This window comes from Schistocerca nitens, chromosome 3 (genome assembly GCF_023898315.1).
Source record: "Schistocerca nitens isolate TAMUIC-IGC-003100 chromosome 3, iqSchNite1.1, whole genome shotgun sequence".
Lineage (NCBI taxonomy): Eukaryota > Metazoa > Arthropoda > Insecta > Orthoptera > Acrididae > Schistocerca > Schistocerca nitens.
Window position 1 is genome coordinate 921,880,502 of NC_064616.1, and position 18,819 is coordinate 921,899,320.

The window sequence follows — 18,819 nt, forward strand, 5'->3', positions numbered from 1 at the left end:
CCTTGCTATCAAAATGGTGGCTGCTTTTTTTTTTTTTTTTCTTGTGACGATAATCGTTGGCGGGGGAAGGAAAGTGTCGTCATAGAGTTAGAGTGACTTTAACTTTTGTGACATGGCTAAAAGTGGCATTACTCCAGTGCCGCCACAGGATTTTGGGTGTTTCCTCACGCAGGTTCGGTGAGCTCAGAGAGTGAAGGCCAAGTGGCGTCACTTTTGTTGCATGTGGAAACCAGGCTTAATTGAGTCAGCGTTTGTAGTCCAGTAAGTATTATGTTGTAACATCTCTGGCTTTACTTTTCATTGTAATGCATAACATCTGTGATTGGATGTATATCATTGGTGATGGTACTTGATGTATGTGGTGGTGTTATGTTTGATTATGTATATACCGTGATCTGGAGGTTTAACTTTCATTTTATGCTATAAAGTATTGATTCGTAATGGACATACTCAGAGATAAAGTACCTGTTTTTGTGGCATTGTTTTTCGTTCGGCGATTGTATATTTGCAATGTAGGAATTGAGTGAAAATGGTGGCGAACACCTGAGTTGTTATTGTGTTCCCTCAGTGGAATGAGTATTGTAAAATATGGCAAACTTAATACTATTGTTTACTTGCCATATTATGTTCACTGTGATACAGTTGGAAGCTTCTAATAATGATCCTTGTTCATCTTCATGTTCCTGCTTGGGTCGGTTTATTGACTGTAGTAGGAAAAAGTTGCAACACATACCAGCCGATTTGCCAACCTGGACAGAAGAACTGTGAGTAATATATTAATATTTTATGACACTAACTGATAGATGTTGAGTAACTGTAATGAATTCAGAATACCTAAGTTACTCCATCAAATGGCAGGTCACTTGTTGAAGTGGAAAGTTGTATATGCGAAAAAAAAAAAAAAATTAGTTATTTTGTGGTGAAGTGGTCACGTTCTTCCATATGATCGGTATGCTTAAATATGATGTATGTTAAAATTGGGGTGAAGTTCTCAAGTTGTAAATGTTTCACTTATCTGGCTGGAGCCATGTATATTTCAATAGCAAATTTCAGTCTTTCATGTGGATAATGAAATCATTGTGGGGGTCAGGAAGGTTAGACACACCTTTGCCTTTAAGTGACATAATGATTGTCAGATATATGTATCTTTCCATTACCAAATATTTTTGTTTGAGGTTATGTTGCACCACACCCATTTTTGTAAAGGAAAAAACAGTTTAAAATTTATAAACTTCACGTTTGACTTGATGCAGTGAGAACATCTCAACTAAAATGTTTATATGTATGACGTATCAGATGACACATTTTTCAGCCACAACACCTATTAGCCTAAAACTTCCTATTCATTATGTTTAAATTGTAACATTGTTATCATAATAAGTGAATTAAAGTTTATGTACAACTGATCTGTCTACATTGGGAACAAGAAATTTGGTGAACATTCCTGTAAAACTTAATAAATATCAGTGAAGGCTGTGTGTTATTGTCAGCAAGCACAGTCGGGCCTATTCAAGAATGTAGGTTAGTATTCACAAAGTTCCTCAAAGTGAGATTTTGAACAAAATCCGTGTAAGTATTGAACCTACTGATACCATCCATTTCCTTTGACCGATAACAGTAAAATGATGGACATGAAATACTTACCAAAATCTAATACACATAGACTACGTGCCATGTAACATTATTATGGTTATAATCGTGAGGTCACATTCATTGGCTTCACCAGTTCACATCCATGTTGACCTGTTCCATTCTAAACTAGACCTTTGGCCACACCGCATATCACGTTTTCTTCACACTCTACATGTCGAAAATTGTATAGAAGTAAAACAAATATTGTCGGTGTTCTGATCTACCTCTGGTTGTTTGCATTTTGCATGTCACGCCACCTCATTACATCAATAGTCAATGCTGATGCCTGGTTTCAGTAGGTTCAACTGGACTTAAAAATCTTACTGTGTGTTCATTACATTAATACTTGTTCCATAGGTTATGAATACAACATTTCGTAATGATATGGAACATGTCAGTTTAACATAAGTTTTCATAACACAGTATAATTTTTACTTATTTATTTATTTATGTTTTACATTTTCTACTTCGTATCTAAAAATTCATCTATTGAGTAGAAGGAGTTGTCATTCAGAAATTCTTTTAATTTTTTTGAATTGTTGTTTGGGTATCTGTCAGACTTTTAATGATATTTTGCAGATGTCCAAAGATATCTCTGGCAGCATAATTCACCCCTTTCTGTACCAAAGTCAGATTTAACCCAGAATAGTGATCATCATCCCTTCTTCTAGTGTTGTAGCTGTGTACCACTTAATTTTGCATCCTTTTTATTTATTTTGCCTTTTGGCAGTTCTGGCCTCTGAAGTTCAATTTTTAGTAGTGACATATTTCATAGCCTAAGTATATGGATTCAGTGAATCTGTTTGTAATTTTGAATAGAATGTTAACATGTTGAAAGGAGAGACAATTGTATTGCTAAATCAAAGGTACCAGATACAGACAAACAAAAAATACAAGTATGCCATTGTAGGTTAATGATTTAAAAGAATTTGTCAGAATGTAACTTTTCTCATTAATGGGGATTTGATAAATGCAGATCAGAACATGGCCAAAGCTATAACATTCTGGTAGTATATTGTCTCTAAGAATATGATCTGCCACTTGCTGAACCAGCTGCTACTGCTGTAATGAGTCCTTCTGTTCTCTTACAGGCACTTAGATTTTTTTATGTGTGCTGGTAATGGCTATACTTAATTGAAACCTTTACATTTGCGTGACAGGTTTGTTATGCTTGTTACAAGCAATGTTAAAGGAAGGGGGAGATGACAGTATTATTGAAATCCAAAGTGGATCTTATAAGGTAGGCTACCATATCTAACAATACTCAGCTCCAGGGATAGTGGGAGGACAATAATGTGGAATCATCTCATAAAACACCAGTATTTTGACAGCAATGTGCCACTAGTGGCACCAGTGGTGAATCTGTTTATAACAACAACTTTGTATGTGCTGCTTTTAATAAAAATCAATTTTTTGCAGGAATTTGAATAAAAACTACTTAACTGAAATACCAGCTGTGGATGCTCAGTTGAATCTCACAACTCTGAGCCTGTAAGTACAATTATTTTAGCAAGTGCATTGTTTGAAGTAGCTTTGCTTTTCTCAAGAGTAGGTAGATACAAGTTGCTCATAATGCATTTAGTGAAATGTAACAGTGTGCTGAATAAATTGTTGTGACAGAACTTACTAAAAAGTAAGTGTTGTGAATATTACATTACATCACATAAATTATTCCCAGGGTGCTTTTGGGATGTGGAAAGATATTGAGAGTGTACATTTTATCCTTGAGTTCAGCATGAAATAACATTTAGAGAGCTTGTATTGTGAAAAAAATTCCAATATTTATTTACATTACAAGCAGTTTTTAAGTGTTTCTGAAGAGATGCTCATTGAGAATAGGAGTTACTGAACTGAAAGTCTTTTAGACATGGTTTCCCTATATTTAACTGACAGAATGACAGTTATTGCACTACATTACTCTTTTCAGTTGTCATGACAACTGAAACCGTTAGTACAGTACAGTAATTGTGATCTTTTTGGTTGGATGAACATATTAAACTATGCCACACTGTCCACAGTACATTTAATGGCATAATCCGTATCACTTCAGGCTGGGGGGTTACCTTCATAGTCTCAGATGTTAATGAATTTAACATATGTTAAAATTCAGGAGTAAGTAAGAAACACACATTCCCCCCCCCCCCCCTCCGAAAAAATTCCAGCCCCAAGATAAAGGCCTCCAAAGATGACACTGTGAACACCATTTTGAAGATGTGAATTTTGGAAAAAAATGTTAAAATGCTGTATCTCTGTGACAGTTCTAGATATTTTGTTAGAGTTTTCTTTATTTGAAAGATAACTGCTTTGTGATTACAATGGTGTCCTCCATTTAGAAAAATCTGTTCAAGTTCTTTTACTGCCGAGTTTTGAATTTTTTTTATAATTTACAGATTTTTTTTCTTCAAAAATGCCAATCCAGAAAAGTTAGGGTTTTCCTGTTGCTTAGTACCATGTAGTTCTATATTCTCTGTAAAGGAGAGCTTCCACTTTTAAGTTGGACAGGTTTTATTTTAGAAAATATCTTTTTATTTTTTTAATTTCTTATCACTTTCTTTGTTGCAGTTATTTCTTTTCACTTTCATTGGTGCAGATATTTCTTACACTTTGTTGTAGTTTCTTGTCAGTTTCTTTGTCGTGGTTGTTCATTGCAGGTTTCTGTATTGTAGTTGTTCAGTGCTAATTTGTTTACTGAAGAGGCTTCTAAGAAATCTGAGACCATCCAGTGAGTTCTGTGTTTTCGTGAGGTATTTGCATATTCATAAAAGAGTGATATAGAAGACAAACAAAAATAGATGTTGTTTAAGTTGGTAATAAGTGTTCTCATTTGAAGACTGTGTTTCAAAGTGAAGATGTTTCCAGTGATGACTTTTTATGTTCTAAATGTTTTGGCAGAATAACAACAATGATAGTATCTAAGCAAGGTGAAGCCTCCTGCCGTACAGATGATGTAGATTTTGCATCAATAGAGTAAGAATTAAACACCCTGAATCAGTCAACTACAGAGGTAGGTGTTAGTTGTGTTAAGAAACTGTGGTCAGTGAAGTTGAGTCATAAGCTCTGTGCATCAAGAAAGCACAGAAAAATTACTAAAGCTATGGTTGATTACACTACAGCAAAACTGACCACACTCTTCAAAGTATGAATTCAGTCTTCAGAAGAAAATGTACCGAAGCACTCTTGGACATCTTGCCAGGAATTTTTCACAAATATCAATTCAGCTATTGAATATTGTGCATCCTACAGTGAAAAGGTGCAAGTTTTAACTATTATGCCACGTTCCATCAATATCAAAGTACATGGTAGACAAATCAAGAAATGTGACGTCTGTAAAAGGAGTCTTTGGAAGACCAGATCCCTATTATGGTCATCCTGTAGAAGCAGCTTGAGTTCAAATAGTGCAGTTATTTTATTTGGAAGATAAATGAGATTGTTCTCGCAGAGTGCTAACAAAAGAGACACTATAACTGTAACAGTTGAAGGTCAAAAAGTTGTGAAAGTGAAGAGGTACATTACTCGCAGTGTTAAAGAAACTTTTGCAGTTTATGAGAGCAACTATACAACGTCACAAATTGGAAGATCAAAATTTTATGCGCTTCGACGTAAATGGGTAGTTCCACATCCACCTAGAGATGGCTGTTTATGTGTGTACTGCGCGAATTTTGAACTTTGTGTGGTAACTTTGAAGAACTTACTGGGTGACATAAGACAACTTGGTTGAGCGTGTGAAGTCATTAGTAGTCTGTGTCGTAAAGCAAGAGACTTGTTTGTGTCAAGAATGTGGTAACTGCCCTGGAAAGGGAGGACTGTCTTTACAGACACTTGGCCTGGAAGACGTAGCAGATAACTCTGCAGAAATTTTATATATGACATGGGAAGAAAATAAACCAATTAAGAAAACTGTTGCTTTTGACAGTTCCATTGATGAACTTGGTGAATGGTCAGTGAAAGCAGTAACACACCAGCGTATGAAGAAATTGCAACAACAACACATTGCAGAAGTGAAAGGGTTTGTACAGTCTGAAGAACTACATTTAGTGCTTCACTGTGATTTTGCTGAAAACTGGTCTGTAATTCTCCCACAAGAAGTGCAAGGGGATCATTGGAGTAATGACCAAGTTTCAATTTTTACAGGAGTGACATATTTTCAAAACAAGACCACAAGTGTTGCAGTTATAAGTGATCACACGGGACATAACTCAGCACATACTTTGCTAGCAATGCGCAAAATTCAAATGCAAACAGGGGCAGAGAAGATTATTATTATTTCTGATCGTGCTCCTAGTCATTTTAAAAATCGTTACCAGCTGTTTCAATTGAGTGAGTCACTTTTGCCAACTGGTTGGGTATACAGTGCTACTGGTTACGAGAAGGGGCCTTGTGATGGTGTAGGGGGCCTGCTGAAGCACCATGCTACAAAATGTAATCTATCCAGATCAAATATAGCTGTGATTGAGAATGCTGAGGCTTTTACAAGAGTCGTGAAATCTTACACATCCAGAGCCCTCATTCTTTTGTCCAAAGAGGAAATCAAAGAATTCCGTGTGCAGAAAAAAGGAGAATGGTCCAAACAAACTACTCCTGTGAAAGAAATTCAGAAGACACATTTTTGGACTCAAGTGATGGGCAAACTCATATTGCACTCACTTTAAAGGGCAAGAAAGAAGAAATTTCATTCGTTCGGCCAACACCTCAGAAACAGCTGGATAATATTCAGATTCACAACCTGAGAAAGGGGGGGGGTATTTGTGGCGTGTGTATATGACTGTGTCTGGTGGATTGCAGAGATTATAGACACGCTATGATTTAAACAAAATTGTAGTGAACTTTATGCTACCGCATGGACCAGCTGCTGGATGAAGGACAGCAACATCACCATCAATGCTCACTTCCTGTTCACAATGTTTTGAAGATTGTAAGTGCTCCAGTTCCTATTGGTACAGCAGGAAGGCATCAGTATATCAAAGGAAGATACTGAAGCAGTGGAACACATTTTTAGTTCATTGACTGACTAATTTCAGTACAAAACAAAGTGCACAGAAGTTGTATAAATTGAAAGTCTTTGCAGCTTTCACATACGTTTTGGACCCATTTAAAATGCTTGAAAAATCTTTTTCAAAACTAAAATTATGTTAAATAAGGCTAGGTTTTTATTTTTATGAGCCTGTTATGTGACAATGTGGTAATAAACAGCTTTTACATGTGGCAAAAATTTCAATTGTTTATAAAACCTGTTCAACCTAAAAGTGGAAGCTCTCTTTTTAGGGAATGTAGAACTGTATGGTACTAATCAACAGAAAAAAAATCAAAATTTTATGGACTGGCATTTTTGAAAAAAAAAAAATTCTTAAATTGTAAAATTAAGTTCAGAACACTATAGTACAAGGTGTACAACTTTGCTTCCGCCGTTTGCTCATAGATGGCAACAGCAGTAAGTAGCGATTGAAAGAAACAGATCGCAGATGTGAGGCAGCTAGCTTGGACCTCGGTCAACATAACCTCATTCAAACATTAGTAGATTTGTGTCTGCCTCATAAAGTTGTTCTTGATTGAAAATGTCAGTTTACGAGCCTCATAGAGGTGGAGGTGGAAGAGAGAATGTTTTTGAAGATGCAGAGTAGGAGACATTGCTGAGTGAATGCTCGCATCAGATTCAAGAAGAATTGGCACGATTAGTGAGAGTGACACAGCAAGCCATTTCAAAACATCTCTAGGCAATGGGCATGATTCAGAAAGAACGAACTTGGGTTCCGTGTGGGCTGAAACCAAGAGACGTTGAACAGCATTTGTGTGTTTGTGAACAGTTGCTTCAGTGGCAAAAATGGAAGAGATTTCTGCATGGTAATGTGACCAGGGACGAAAAATGGGTTCATTTCGATAACCCTAAGCACAAAAAATCATGGGGATATCTTGGCCATGCTTCCACGTCGACGGTCAAACCGAACATTCACGACTCCAAGATCATGCTCTGCCTTTGGTGGGACCAGCTCAGCATCGTGTACTATGAGGTGTTAAAACCAAGTGAAACAATCACAGGTGCTTGTTATTGAATGCAATTAATGTGTTTGCTCAGAGAATTAAAACACAAACGGCTGCAATACAGCGAGAGGCACGATAAAGTGATTTTGCAGTACGACAACCCTTGACCCCACGTTTCAAAAGAGGTAAAAACGTTCTTGGAAACGTTAAAATGGGAAGTCCTAGCCCACCCGTCGTGTTCTCCAGACATTGCTCCCTCTGACTATCACCTGTTGAGATCAGTGGCCCATGGCCTGGCTGACCAACACTTCAGATCTCATGAAGAAGTCACAAATTGGACCGATTCGTGGATCGCTTCAAAAGATGAACAGTTTTTTCGACGCAGGATTCATACACTGTCCAAAAGATGGGAGGAAGTAGTGGCCAGCGATAGAAAATACTTTGAATGATACATGGGTAACCAATTTGTTTCATTAAAGCCTCAAATGATGGGGGGGGGGGGGGGGGAACGGTGGAAACTAAGTTGTACACCTTGTAAAAGGACTTTGACAGATAAGTCCAAGTGGACGATTTCTTTGTAATCATGAAGCAATTATTTTTCTAATAAATAAAAAAAAAACAACAAAATATCTAGAACTGTTCCAAAGATACAACATTTGAAATTTTTTTCCAAAATTCGCATCTTCAAAATGGTATGTGCAGTGTCGTCTTTGGAAGGCTGTATCTCGGAGCAGAAATTTTTTTGAATGAAACAAAAAAATACATGTTCCTTTACTTAGTCCTTCATTTTAACATCCGAGACTATGAAGGTAAGATTTTTTCGTAGCCTGCCCGAATAGATATGGACTACGCCTAATATACTCTGAAAGATTGTCGAATACAAGTGGACATATTTATCCAATTCATTCAGTGCTGACTGAATGTTAAACCTTAAAAGTCTGTATTCTATGTTATCTTCCCACTAGTAAACTCCATCACTACTGTCAAAGCCAGCGTGTGCTGTACCCCAAAACTGTTTAGGTATGTTTTCATGAATAGTAACAGATAAAATATGTTGAACTTATAATACAAACATTATTGGTTCAGCTTTACTGTGACTATAATTGATATCAAATGATACAACAAGTTTACTACTAGTAGTCACAATTTATTTGTATGTTACGTTTCATAATTTTAGACCTCTATCATCAGGTGGAGTTGTGTAGACTGATATGACATATATGTGCCATGTCATGCCTTTGGGGAACCCTTGACACAGTCTCCAATTATTATTTGCTCCTTCTTTTTCTCTCGTATTATATCACATACACCTTCACATTTGACACAGTAATTGTGGTAGTTTAAACCTCTGAAATGTGTTGTGGAATTAGGTAAACTGTTACAGAACATGTCATAGGTTCATAATGAGTCTTGGCTAGTCATTGTTAGTATCATAAAAGAATTGAAAATACAGCATCATCCCTCATACTAAAACAAACTGAAAGTATGAATGTTGCAAGATGGTCAAAACTTTTGCTCCAGGAGTAAGGCCTGCTACCTGTTGCTGGCTGTTACTACGTATGAGTCGTGAATTTTCAGGCATAGGACACATCTGTTTGTGGTTTAAGTTAGTCCTAAGATTTTTTTGTCACCTGTTTTGCCCTGACCCCATTAAACACGTGTGTATATTTATATGTCTGTGTATATTACTTACGTTTTCCTTGTATTAAGTTGCTAAATCCTATATCATTATAAAATGATACTTAGGCAAATAAATTACTAATGTTAAAACCAGTTACTCCTTTCACATTTTACAACAATTTGTATGTGTGAAAAAACTACCAAATTGCACTGTGATTAAGAGTCAACATTAAACTATAGGACTACTTATAACTGGCTGGGAAAGTGCAGTGAAACAATTGGAGATGAAACATGTATTGGAAAAAAGAGGCAACAAATTCAAAATAGTAGGAAAAAATGTCATTAGAGATGTCTAATACTAGCGTAACATTAAGAGTTACCAGTATTCTCTCTGTTTTGTTACAGAGTCTTTCTGATTTTTGTTTCTCAAACTATGAGACACAATATCCTAGATTTCTCAACTAATAGTTCATTCTTTGGCGAAGGGAGAGGGAAAGGCTGACAGTACATTTCCTAATCCATGCTAGGCATCATATGTTGTGAGCCCTATGAAGTTGGGGTCCAAGTGACCTGCCCTTCCTTTTCAATCTTCCCTGACCTGTCCCTCTTTCTTCCTTGAGGAATGAACTACTAGTTTTAAAAGCAAGGATAGTGTATGTGCTTTTACATTTGTCTATTGGCAGTACCAGAAAGTCACCTCATGAAGGTAAAAACTGGTCATCAATTCTGTCTTGTGAATTTTCATTGCAATTTATCAAGTGTATGTGTTACCTTTAAGCTACCATAGGGTGACTTTTCCCAAAAATCTGCCCCTTTTCCTTCACCCCTCTCCCTTCAACCCTTCTACTTGAAGGAGCCGGCATTGGCTCCGAAAGCTTGCCAATTACAAATGTCTTTTGTGTGTGTGTTCTGCTGCCATATATGTTTTTAGATGGATCTGTTGCTATTCAGAGGCAAGAGTGGCAAAAAACTTCATTAGTCATTAACATATGAACATTGAGGGGTATATTTTCGTCTATCTGTTCAACAGATGCAGTTTTTGATTGAGGGTTATGTGGCTTGCAAATTTCTCCTTACGCTGTTATGTACTTAACCCAGATTTGTGACTGTTCACAGGGCTCACAATCAAATTAGAAAAATTGATGCAAATGCACTTCACAATCTTCCCACCCTTAAGTCATTGGATGTAAGTTATAATAATATAAGAGAAGTTACATTGGAAAGCTTTCCGGACAACTCATCAATTGAAATTATGTAAGTATTGAAATATATACTTGTATTTAGTCAAAATTCTAGAATCTCTCTCTCTCTCTCTCTCTCTCTCTCTCTCTCTCTCTCTCTCTCTGTGTGTGTGTGTGTGTGTGTGTGGGGGGGGGGGGGGGGGGCATGCGCGTGAGTTTTCATTATTGTTAGTTGTAGCTGAAGTTTTATAATTCCATTAATTCTATTTTATCAACACTCGTACAGGTGCTGAAGGCCTTGTTGTCATGCACCCAGACCACCATATCATCTTCTTCTTTTATTGGTATGACTGCAGAACTGGTTACTGCCCTACCTCCTCCCCCTCTGCCCCCGTTGTTATGTCTCAAGAATAAATTATGTGAGATTATTTTCTTAGTTTAACTTCATCAGACATTGCACTTGATTAAAACTACTTGTTTTTTATGATTATCATGTGATGCTACAATGTTATCACATCAGGTGGGTCTTGTTTAAGGCTTTGACAATTAGGAGAGGGTCATCAACACAGGTAAAGTGCTTTTTTATTTACTGCAGCAAGAGGCAATTAAATGGACTGTCAGCAGTGCCTGATAATGAATTAAATGGATACACCACACTACTCTAAACTAAAAGTGAATGTTGAACAGTTTACATGTAATGTTGAGAGATCCAGTTGGAAGAACTCAAGTCAGAGGTAAGAAGTTGCTCTGTAGGGCTCTTCCACCTACCAAAAAATCAAAAAGGATATACTTTGATAATGATGAAATTTTTTATCATCTGCTGAGTGAAAATATCCAAATGGTACCTCATCTGCGAATTTGAGCAAGTAACATTCACAAAATGCAGTTTATTTGTTTAAAATAATTTTATTTACACTATATTTGTATAATTGTGTGTTGTCATTCATTATGTAAAAAAGGTTTGATTAGCGTATTTAGATTTGTACACACTTCCAAATCTGTGTTTAGAATAATCTTATGGCAACAGTCAGATTATGGAAAATAGTTGCAAGTTGAATTTATTTGCGATTTGCTGTGGGTAGCAGGAGCAGTAGCCAAATCTACATCCGAAAATCCTTATCTGCATTACTGATTGTAAACTGTGAAATTTTTCCTTTCATGGCTGTGGCTGATTTCCTCATCTACTTTGTCTGTTATGATTCATCAAAGTATTAACCCCAAACTTATTATTTAGAAGAAGAAAAAATACTTTCCTTGGAATGGAAATAGTGTACCTATCAGTGTATTTAACAGGAATACCAGCCCGATAAATCTGGTGAAATAACTGAGACACATCACATGTTCACTTTTCGATTTATTTATTTAATTTTGAAATGAGGCAAAATCCTTCAGGAAAATTATTGAGGTCCTCGCTTGGATTTATTATTTTGCCAAAATTAAGGCACACAAGTGTATCGTGCATCTTATAAAAGTGGACAAGCTTTCCCACACTCTCTGTATTTAAAATAAAGGGCACAGGGTGTGATTTTGTTGCTTTCATATTCAGAAATACTCTAAAAAAATTGTCCACTGAGTAAGATAATAGGTATAGTCAACTGTTCATGATACAGGTCAAATGTAGTGAGATTGTATGCAAAAATTATACTTAACTGAGATAGTGCTGCTCACGAGTAAGAAGACATAAATTTGTAACTAGTACTAGAATAGAATTTAGCGTATTATACTTTTTAGAGAGGCAAGTTAATTTATTGTAAGAATTTCATTTGTATTATGTTTGCTAGAAGTGTATCGCAAATATAATAAATCATGCTCAAGTTACTTTCAGTGCAATTCGTCTGTGAGGATGGAAGGGAGAAATAAATATGTGCAGTAGGATAACTGTCACTCACATTGTTGACTGGATGACAGACTAGATAGTTTTAGTCGTTAATTCACAGCAAACACCTGAAAGACATAATATTTTAGCCTTCTCAGGAATGTTTGCTCTCATTTATTTTGTAGAGGCATCTCACTGCAGCAAATTGTCTTCCCTTCATCTTTGCAGTGTTATGAAAAATAAGTATGTGATGATCAGCGAAATTTCTCCAAATACTAAGACAGATCTCAGAGCAAAGCATATAGCTGATTAATTACCAAATGGTGTTATTGCTTATCAACCAGCCAGTAACAACACATTCTGCATCAAATTTATTTGTAAATTTTGTAGCTTCTAGGTGTTATTGTGTTGACAACAGTATTTATAGATGGGAAATTGAAAGTACATATTAGATTTTTAGACATTAGTAAAAGATTGAATTTGCCTTTAGATCACACTTTTGAAGCATCTGTATGGAAGTAAAAACATGATACCTGTACTAAAATTGTCTATAAGATGTTACATTGGATTTTCGTTTTCAGAAAATTTTTTGTTACTACAGTCTGTGGGTGTGAATTGATCATTTTCTCAATGTTTTTATTCATTCTCATGGTTTGTCCTTTGCAAGAAGCAACAGCAGTTTGTCCTGTCTTCACAGTAGCTTAAAGTATTGAGTTTTACTCAACTTGACAATAGATTAAGACCTGTATAACAGTACCAACCCCATTGCTGCTCTTTACTGTGTCACTTTGGCTCCTGCTTCGTTCCAAGCGGTTTACACTTGGTGTACAAATGTTGCATCTACAATACAAATGAGACTTTTTATATCTAGCTAGCTGTCAGAAAAATTAATGACGTTAAATATTATTCATGGGAAAACTGGTAAGTACTTTGGGGTAAACCAGTGCATACAATACCACCCGTCATCCAGGCCCCAACCTGCAACACATATATGATTTCAAAATAGTGACCGATGCTCCTAAAAGTTTCCATGGCACCACAATTTAATCACAAAGTATAGAATTATCCAAATTTTTAATAACAAATATTGAAACTATTGGGACAACCGAGGGAAAACAACTGCAAAATCGCATTAATAGTACAGTGTACAAAACATCACAACAACAGAAACAATAAATGGCAAAAAAATCGTGAAAACTAACAGAAAGGGGTATCGACAGCCTAAGTTCTGCCCCTGTAGCTCACGTTGAGAGACCGATACCAATAAAAAAATTGCATTACACACCTATGTTGGCTAGAAGTGTATCGCAAATATAATAAATCGTGCTCAAGTTACTTTCAGAGCAATTCGTCTGTGAGGATTACTCAATCCAAAATAATTACCAATAACTATCAAACAACCCAAAAAATTAAAAAGGAACATGCATTAATACCAATTTCAAACATACATATACTGGTCCCTGGTCGGAGGTGCAGCAACTTTGGTCATTGTCATACCTCCTCTAGAAACATAACACTTCACATAATTAGTAATTAAATCAAATAACAGTAGAAATGTTATCATACTCAACATGTTGTCCCTCATTGTGATATGCAGCAACCTGCTCCTGAAGTTCAGTGTCACACCCACAACTAACAAAAGATGAAACATACTATTAAATCCACAACCATAAACAACACACCACACTAATAATTCCAAACCCAAAATCGAATCTATTGCCCATAACTGCCAATATCAAAATAACTCACTAACAAACTGCCAGAAATACTTCCAATAATATTATCACAGACAGCTCTCAATAAATCAAATTTCACAAACTCTCTCAAACAATTTAGAAATATAGACATCCCCACTAGAGTGCACCATCTCACACTCCTATATGCCCTTTGCAGACCTGTTACATTTCAAATATGTTGCACCACCATGACATCACACATCAGAACACAGTTATGTCATGGGTTGAAGCAGGTGAGTGGTATCAGATGCTTGAGTTGACCCATAATTTGTATTCAAGAGTATCAGGACTTTAATGAGGAAAGGTGTTAATTTTCATTTTGAAAATAATTAATGTAATATTTAATTTAACTAAGATTTTTCTGTCATAGAAAAATAAGAAAAAAAAGTCAGTGAAAACTTTTGAACCTACATTCCTCCTTTTGTTCTGTCTTATCTCTCTCTTGTACTCTGCAAAATAATTTGTTGCTTCTAACTTAAATTTTTATTTTCCTGTTTTGCACAAACTTCACTAAACATTGCTTGTGAGTGAATTACCTGGATAACAAAATGCTTTTGGTAGTTTTTTCTGGTTGTGTGTGTGTGTGTGTGTGTGTGTGTGTGTGTGTGTGTGTGTGTGTGTGTGTGTACACCAGAGCATAAGGAGATAATGATAATGTTTCACTTTTCAGAAATCTTAGTAGCAACAAAATATCTGATATTGAGGAAGGGACATTTGAGAAGCTCTCAGCCTTGCACGAATTGAAGATCAACAGGAACCATTTGACAGGATCAGTTAAGGAGCTATTCAAAAACTTGGTCAACTTAAAAGTATTGTAAGTGTATGTTAATTAAAATTTCATTTGTTTATTATGAGGTAGAAATTATATGTGTTTTTGCTCATCTGCAAACTGAAAACTACACAACTCGAATAATTTGATTTATTGTTGCTGTACAGAGTGAATCATCTAAACCTATTAACTTTTATTAAGACTAAGTTAATCATTTCTTCAACAACCTGATTAATAGATGTGTGCTTTAGAGCACTTTGTTCAGATAATACTAACAATTAGACATTTCTTTCAAGGCAGCATACTGATTCATATAATTTCAATATGAGATATGTGTCTCGCAAACATTCCTATAGATACTCTTTCTTTTTTCCCCCTAGTAATACACACAAGTTTCTTTCAGAATCTAAAAATTCCACCTTTCATCATTATTCACAGAAAGAAGTAAATAACTTTTTTTAGAAAATGTTTGTAAGGAGAGAAAATGAATGGTTGGATCATCATCTTGGGGAAAACTTTATATTTCTTATAGACTGTTCTAACCCTATTGATGCAACTCAACATGAGTACATATTTAGTCTTAATAGTACATTTGTGAACACTTATTTCAGTATTGTTTATTAAGTGGCACTGTATGCCAAAGAGTGGAATTCAGCTAAAGATTTGAAAACTGTAGTGGTTTGTCTCAGATTCTAGGGTATAGCGTGAATCATTGAGAGCTCAGATGATATTTGATTAATTTAAAAGGTGAATATGACGGCATACTTTATTTCCTCACATTTTGATGGTTGTCTCCCGTGCTTTTCCACTAGATAGCAGTGGCCAAGAAATTTGCATCCAAGATTGTCACAAAATTCAAACAATGAAACATCCAGGATGGAATGTAACAATATTATGAAAAGGAATATTGCTACTCACCATATAGCGGAGGTGCACATAGGCACAACAAAAAGACTGTCACAAATAAAGTTTTTGGCCATTAAGGCCTCCGTCAACAACAGACCACGCGTAAACGCAACTCACACGCACGTATGTAGTTGCAGGCAACTGAAACCACACAGAATTGCTTTAGAGTCTGTATTAGACCTTCTGCTTGGCTCCAAGCTGGGGGGCAGTGAGCACTCATTGAGTGATGCTTTTCACTCCACATGCTTCATCAGGACCTGAAAATGACACAGCTCCAGGTAGCAGATGTCATTCATGGTGACATGAGCCATGATTTGATCTGGCTTTACCCAGTATACTCAGTAGGTGCCAGCAGAGTCCCCTCCACATGTAGAATGAGACCCCCCCCCTCCCCAACCTCCTTGCAAACATACTAAGTAGACACTTGCCTTCTATCTTCTGACCTGTTTACCTGCTTACTATTTCCCTGAGAGGTTCATCACCCATCTAATTTAGGAGCTCCCAATAACCAGCAAACCCACCTTCTATTATGCTTAGCTAGACCTTTCAGGGAGATTAAGCACATCTCCCAGCAGATGTAGCATCCTGTGCTGACTTTGATCTTCTCTTAACTATGGTAACAATGAACAAAACCTCAAATCTGTTTTGAAGGCATAAGGGGGCATATATGTGGCCAGTACCCGCTTCCACTTTCTGCCGAGGCATTCGTGATCCCATAGTCCTTTATTATTCGCCCCAAGGTGAGTTTGAACTGCCCAGATCAGACACTTTAGGAGGCTCAGTGATAACACGGTCTCAGATGATGCTAGAGTCAGCTGCAGGTGCTCCCAATACCATCATGCCCAGGGCAGCATCCTGAAGTCTTCTGACCAGGGCCATTGAAACCCCAACTGTTTACAGTCAATGATTAATTTCTGCAGCACCCATACAGGTGCAGTCCCTGTTTGCTTTTACCTTTGTGCATGTATGCTACACGAAATGTAATTGTAAGCCAAGGAACCACTACAGTCAGCTGAAGCAGCCAGGGATGGCACATGGTCCAGATTCCTCTTTATAAACTATAGATTCTCTTTCCCCAGTAAGATTAGTCTTTTAATGTTTTATCACTTTTACTACAACTCTCTCATAAAATTTTAGTATCAGAGCCAAAGGCTAGCTTTTGTGTGACTAAATGTATTGTAGTCTCAACAGCAACCACCTCCTCCTCCTCCACCACCACCACCACCACCACCTCTGGCATATACTCTCTCTCTCTCTCTCTCTCTCTCTCTCTCTCTCTCTCTCTCTCTACACACACACACACACACACACAAGAACTAGTTCATTTTTGACATATGCAGTATTTTTCACTGAGAGATATAATAAACTGAGTGTCACTTCTTTTATTTGGACAAACTTCCAAAACTACTACTTCTGTTTTTGTTACTTGCAAATTCAAATTTATCTATATGGCTTCTTGTCATATTGTGTCTTTGGGTAATTGGCATCCTCATAATTGTGACTTTGGGTTTGTAAACATTCTCTTATTGCAGTTAATGAACTAAAAATTCATTTATAGCTCTAGGCAAATCTGTTTTACTGACATGTAGATTGTCATTGTCAGTGATAAGAATTTCAATAAAACAACCCGCTACAATAAAGACACTTTCATTTCAAATACCATACAATACCCAATACATTCTGATTTCTTGTTTTTATTTCAGGGAATTAAACAGAAACAACATAACTGAAATTGAAGGACTTTCGTTTGAAGGATCAAATAAATTAAGTGTGCTAAAACTCAGAAGAAATTTCATCAGCATGCTGGGGGATGGTGCGTTTTTCAAACTGGAAAATTTGCATACACTGTAAGTATTTAAAATGTGGTTATGACCTGAAATATTCACTTTTAACAATTCCACTGAGAACTGCCACAGCTAATATTTAATAGAAAGGCCATAGCTTCAGTACCCAATGTATAGAGAAAAGAACATCCACCATTTAGCTTCTAGATATGTTTAGTTTACAGATCACTTTCAAAGTATTATAGCCTCAGTGTCAATGCAAAAAATTATTTTATGTTTGTTCAAGGATCATACCTACAAGAACTCAAAGCAAGTTCTATTGATAATAGCACAAAATATATGTAAAAATGGGAGCGGAGAAGGGAGGACTGTTGGCCAGTTCCAAAATTTTGAAGTGAGACATTACATGGACTCATCTGAACATCAGATGACATCACAGTCATGACATCTTCACAAAGACTGTGGGTCCAAAGAAAAGGAGAAAGCACCCACATCAGTGAAATTAGATAAATGTGTGGCCAGTGTGTTCCAGATGTATCAGAACAGCCATATAATAATGTTTTGAAATAGTGTGCCATCCAGTTAACCAACTTTTGTGCCATGAAGACTTCTCGTCATTTGATTGAGATTCACTGAAACGTTGTGTTGTAGAATACTACAACTACTTGCTGGGCCTATGATATAGGGAATCTTCTGAATATGTGCACAGAATTGTTAAGGACTGGTATTAGCACAATTACTTTTAGGTCACATGATCTAGGAGGTTGTCAAAATGCACTTAAACTACACTCCTGGAAATGGAAAAAAGAACACATTGACACCGGTGTGTCAGACCCACCATACTTGCTCCGGACACGGCGAGAGGGCTGTACAAGCATTGATCACACGCACGGCACAGCGGACACACCAGGAACCGCGGTGTTGGCCGTCGAATGGCGCTAGCTGCGCAGCATTTGTGCACCGCCGCCGTCAGTGTCAGCCAGTTTGCCATGGCATACGGAGCTCCATCGCAGTCAAAAACACTGGTAGCATGCCGCGACAGCGTGGACGTGACCCGTATGTGCAGTTGACGGACTTTGAGCGAGGGCGTATAGTGGGCATGCGGGAGGCCAGGTGGACGTACCGCCGAATTGCTCAACACGTGGGGCGTGAGGTCTCCACAGTACATCGATGTTGTCGCCAGTGGTTGGCGAAAGGTGCACGTGCCCGTCAACCTGGGACCGGACCGCAGCAACGCACGGATGCACGCCAAGACCGTAGGATCCTACGCAGTGCCGTAGGGGACCGCACCGCCACTTCCCAGCAAATTAGGGACACTGTTGCTCCTGGGGTATCGGCGAGGACCATTCGCAACCGTCTCCATGAAGCTGGGCTACGGTCCCGCACACCGTTAGGCCGT

At 37.2% G+C, this 18,819-nt stretch overlaps 1 protein-coding gene across 1 annotated transcript in view; it reads left to right on the top strand.

The window, feature by feature from the left end:
* Positions 1-337: 337 nt before the first annotated feature.
* LOC126247974 (leucine-rich repeats and immunoglobulin-like domains protein 3) overlaps positions 338-18,819 on the top strand; it is a 67,160-nt gene continuing 48,678 nt past the window's right edge. Inside the window, exons 1-5 of the mRNA XM_049948540.1 lie at positions 338-764; positions 3,052-3,123; positions 10,345-10,482; positions 14,632-14,775; positions 17,340-17,483. Coding sequence (XP_049804497.1) covers positions 589-764; positions 3,052-3,123; positions 10,345-10,482; positions 14,632-14,775; positions 17,340-17,483 — 674 coding nt within the window. The 5' untranslated portion in view covers positions 338-588. The remainder of the gene's footprint in view (positions 765-3,051; positions 3,124-10,344; positions 10,483-14,631; positions 14,776-17,339; positions 17,484-18,819) is intronic.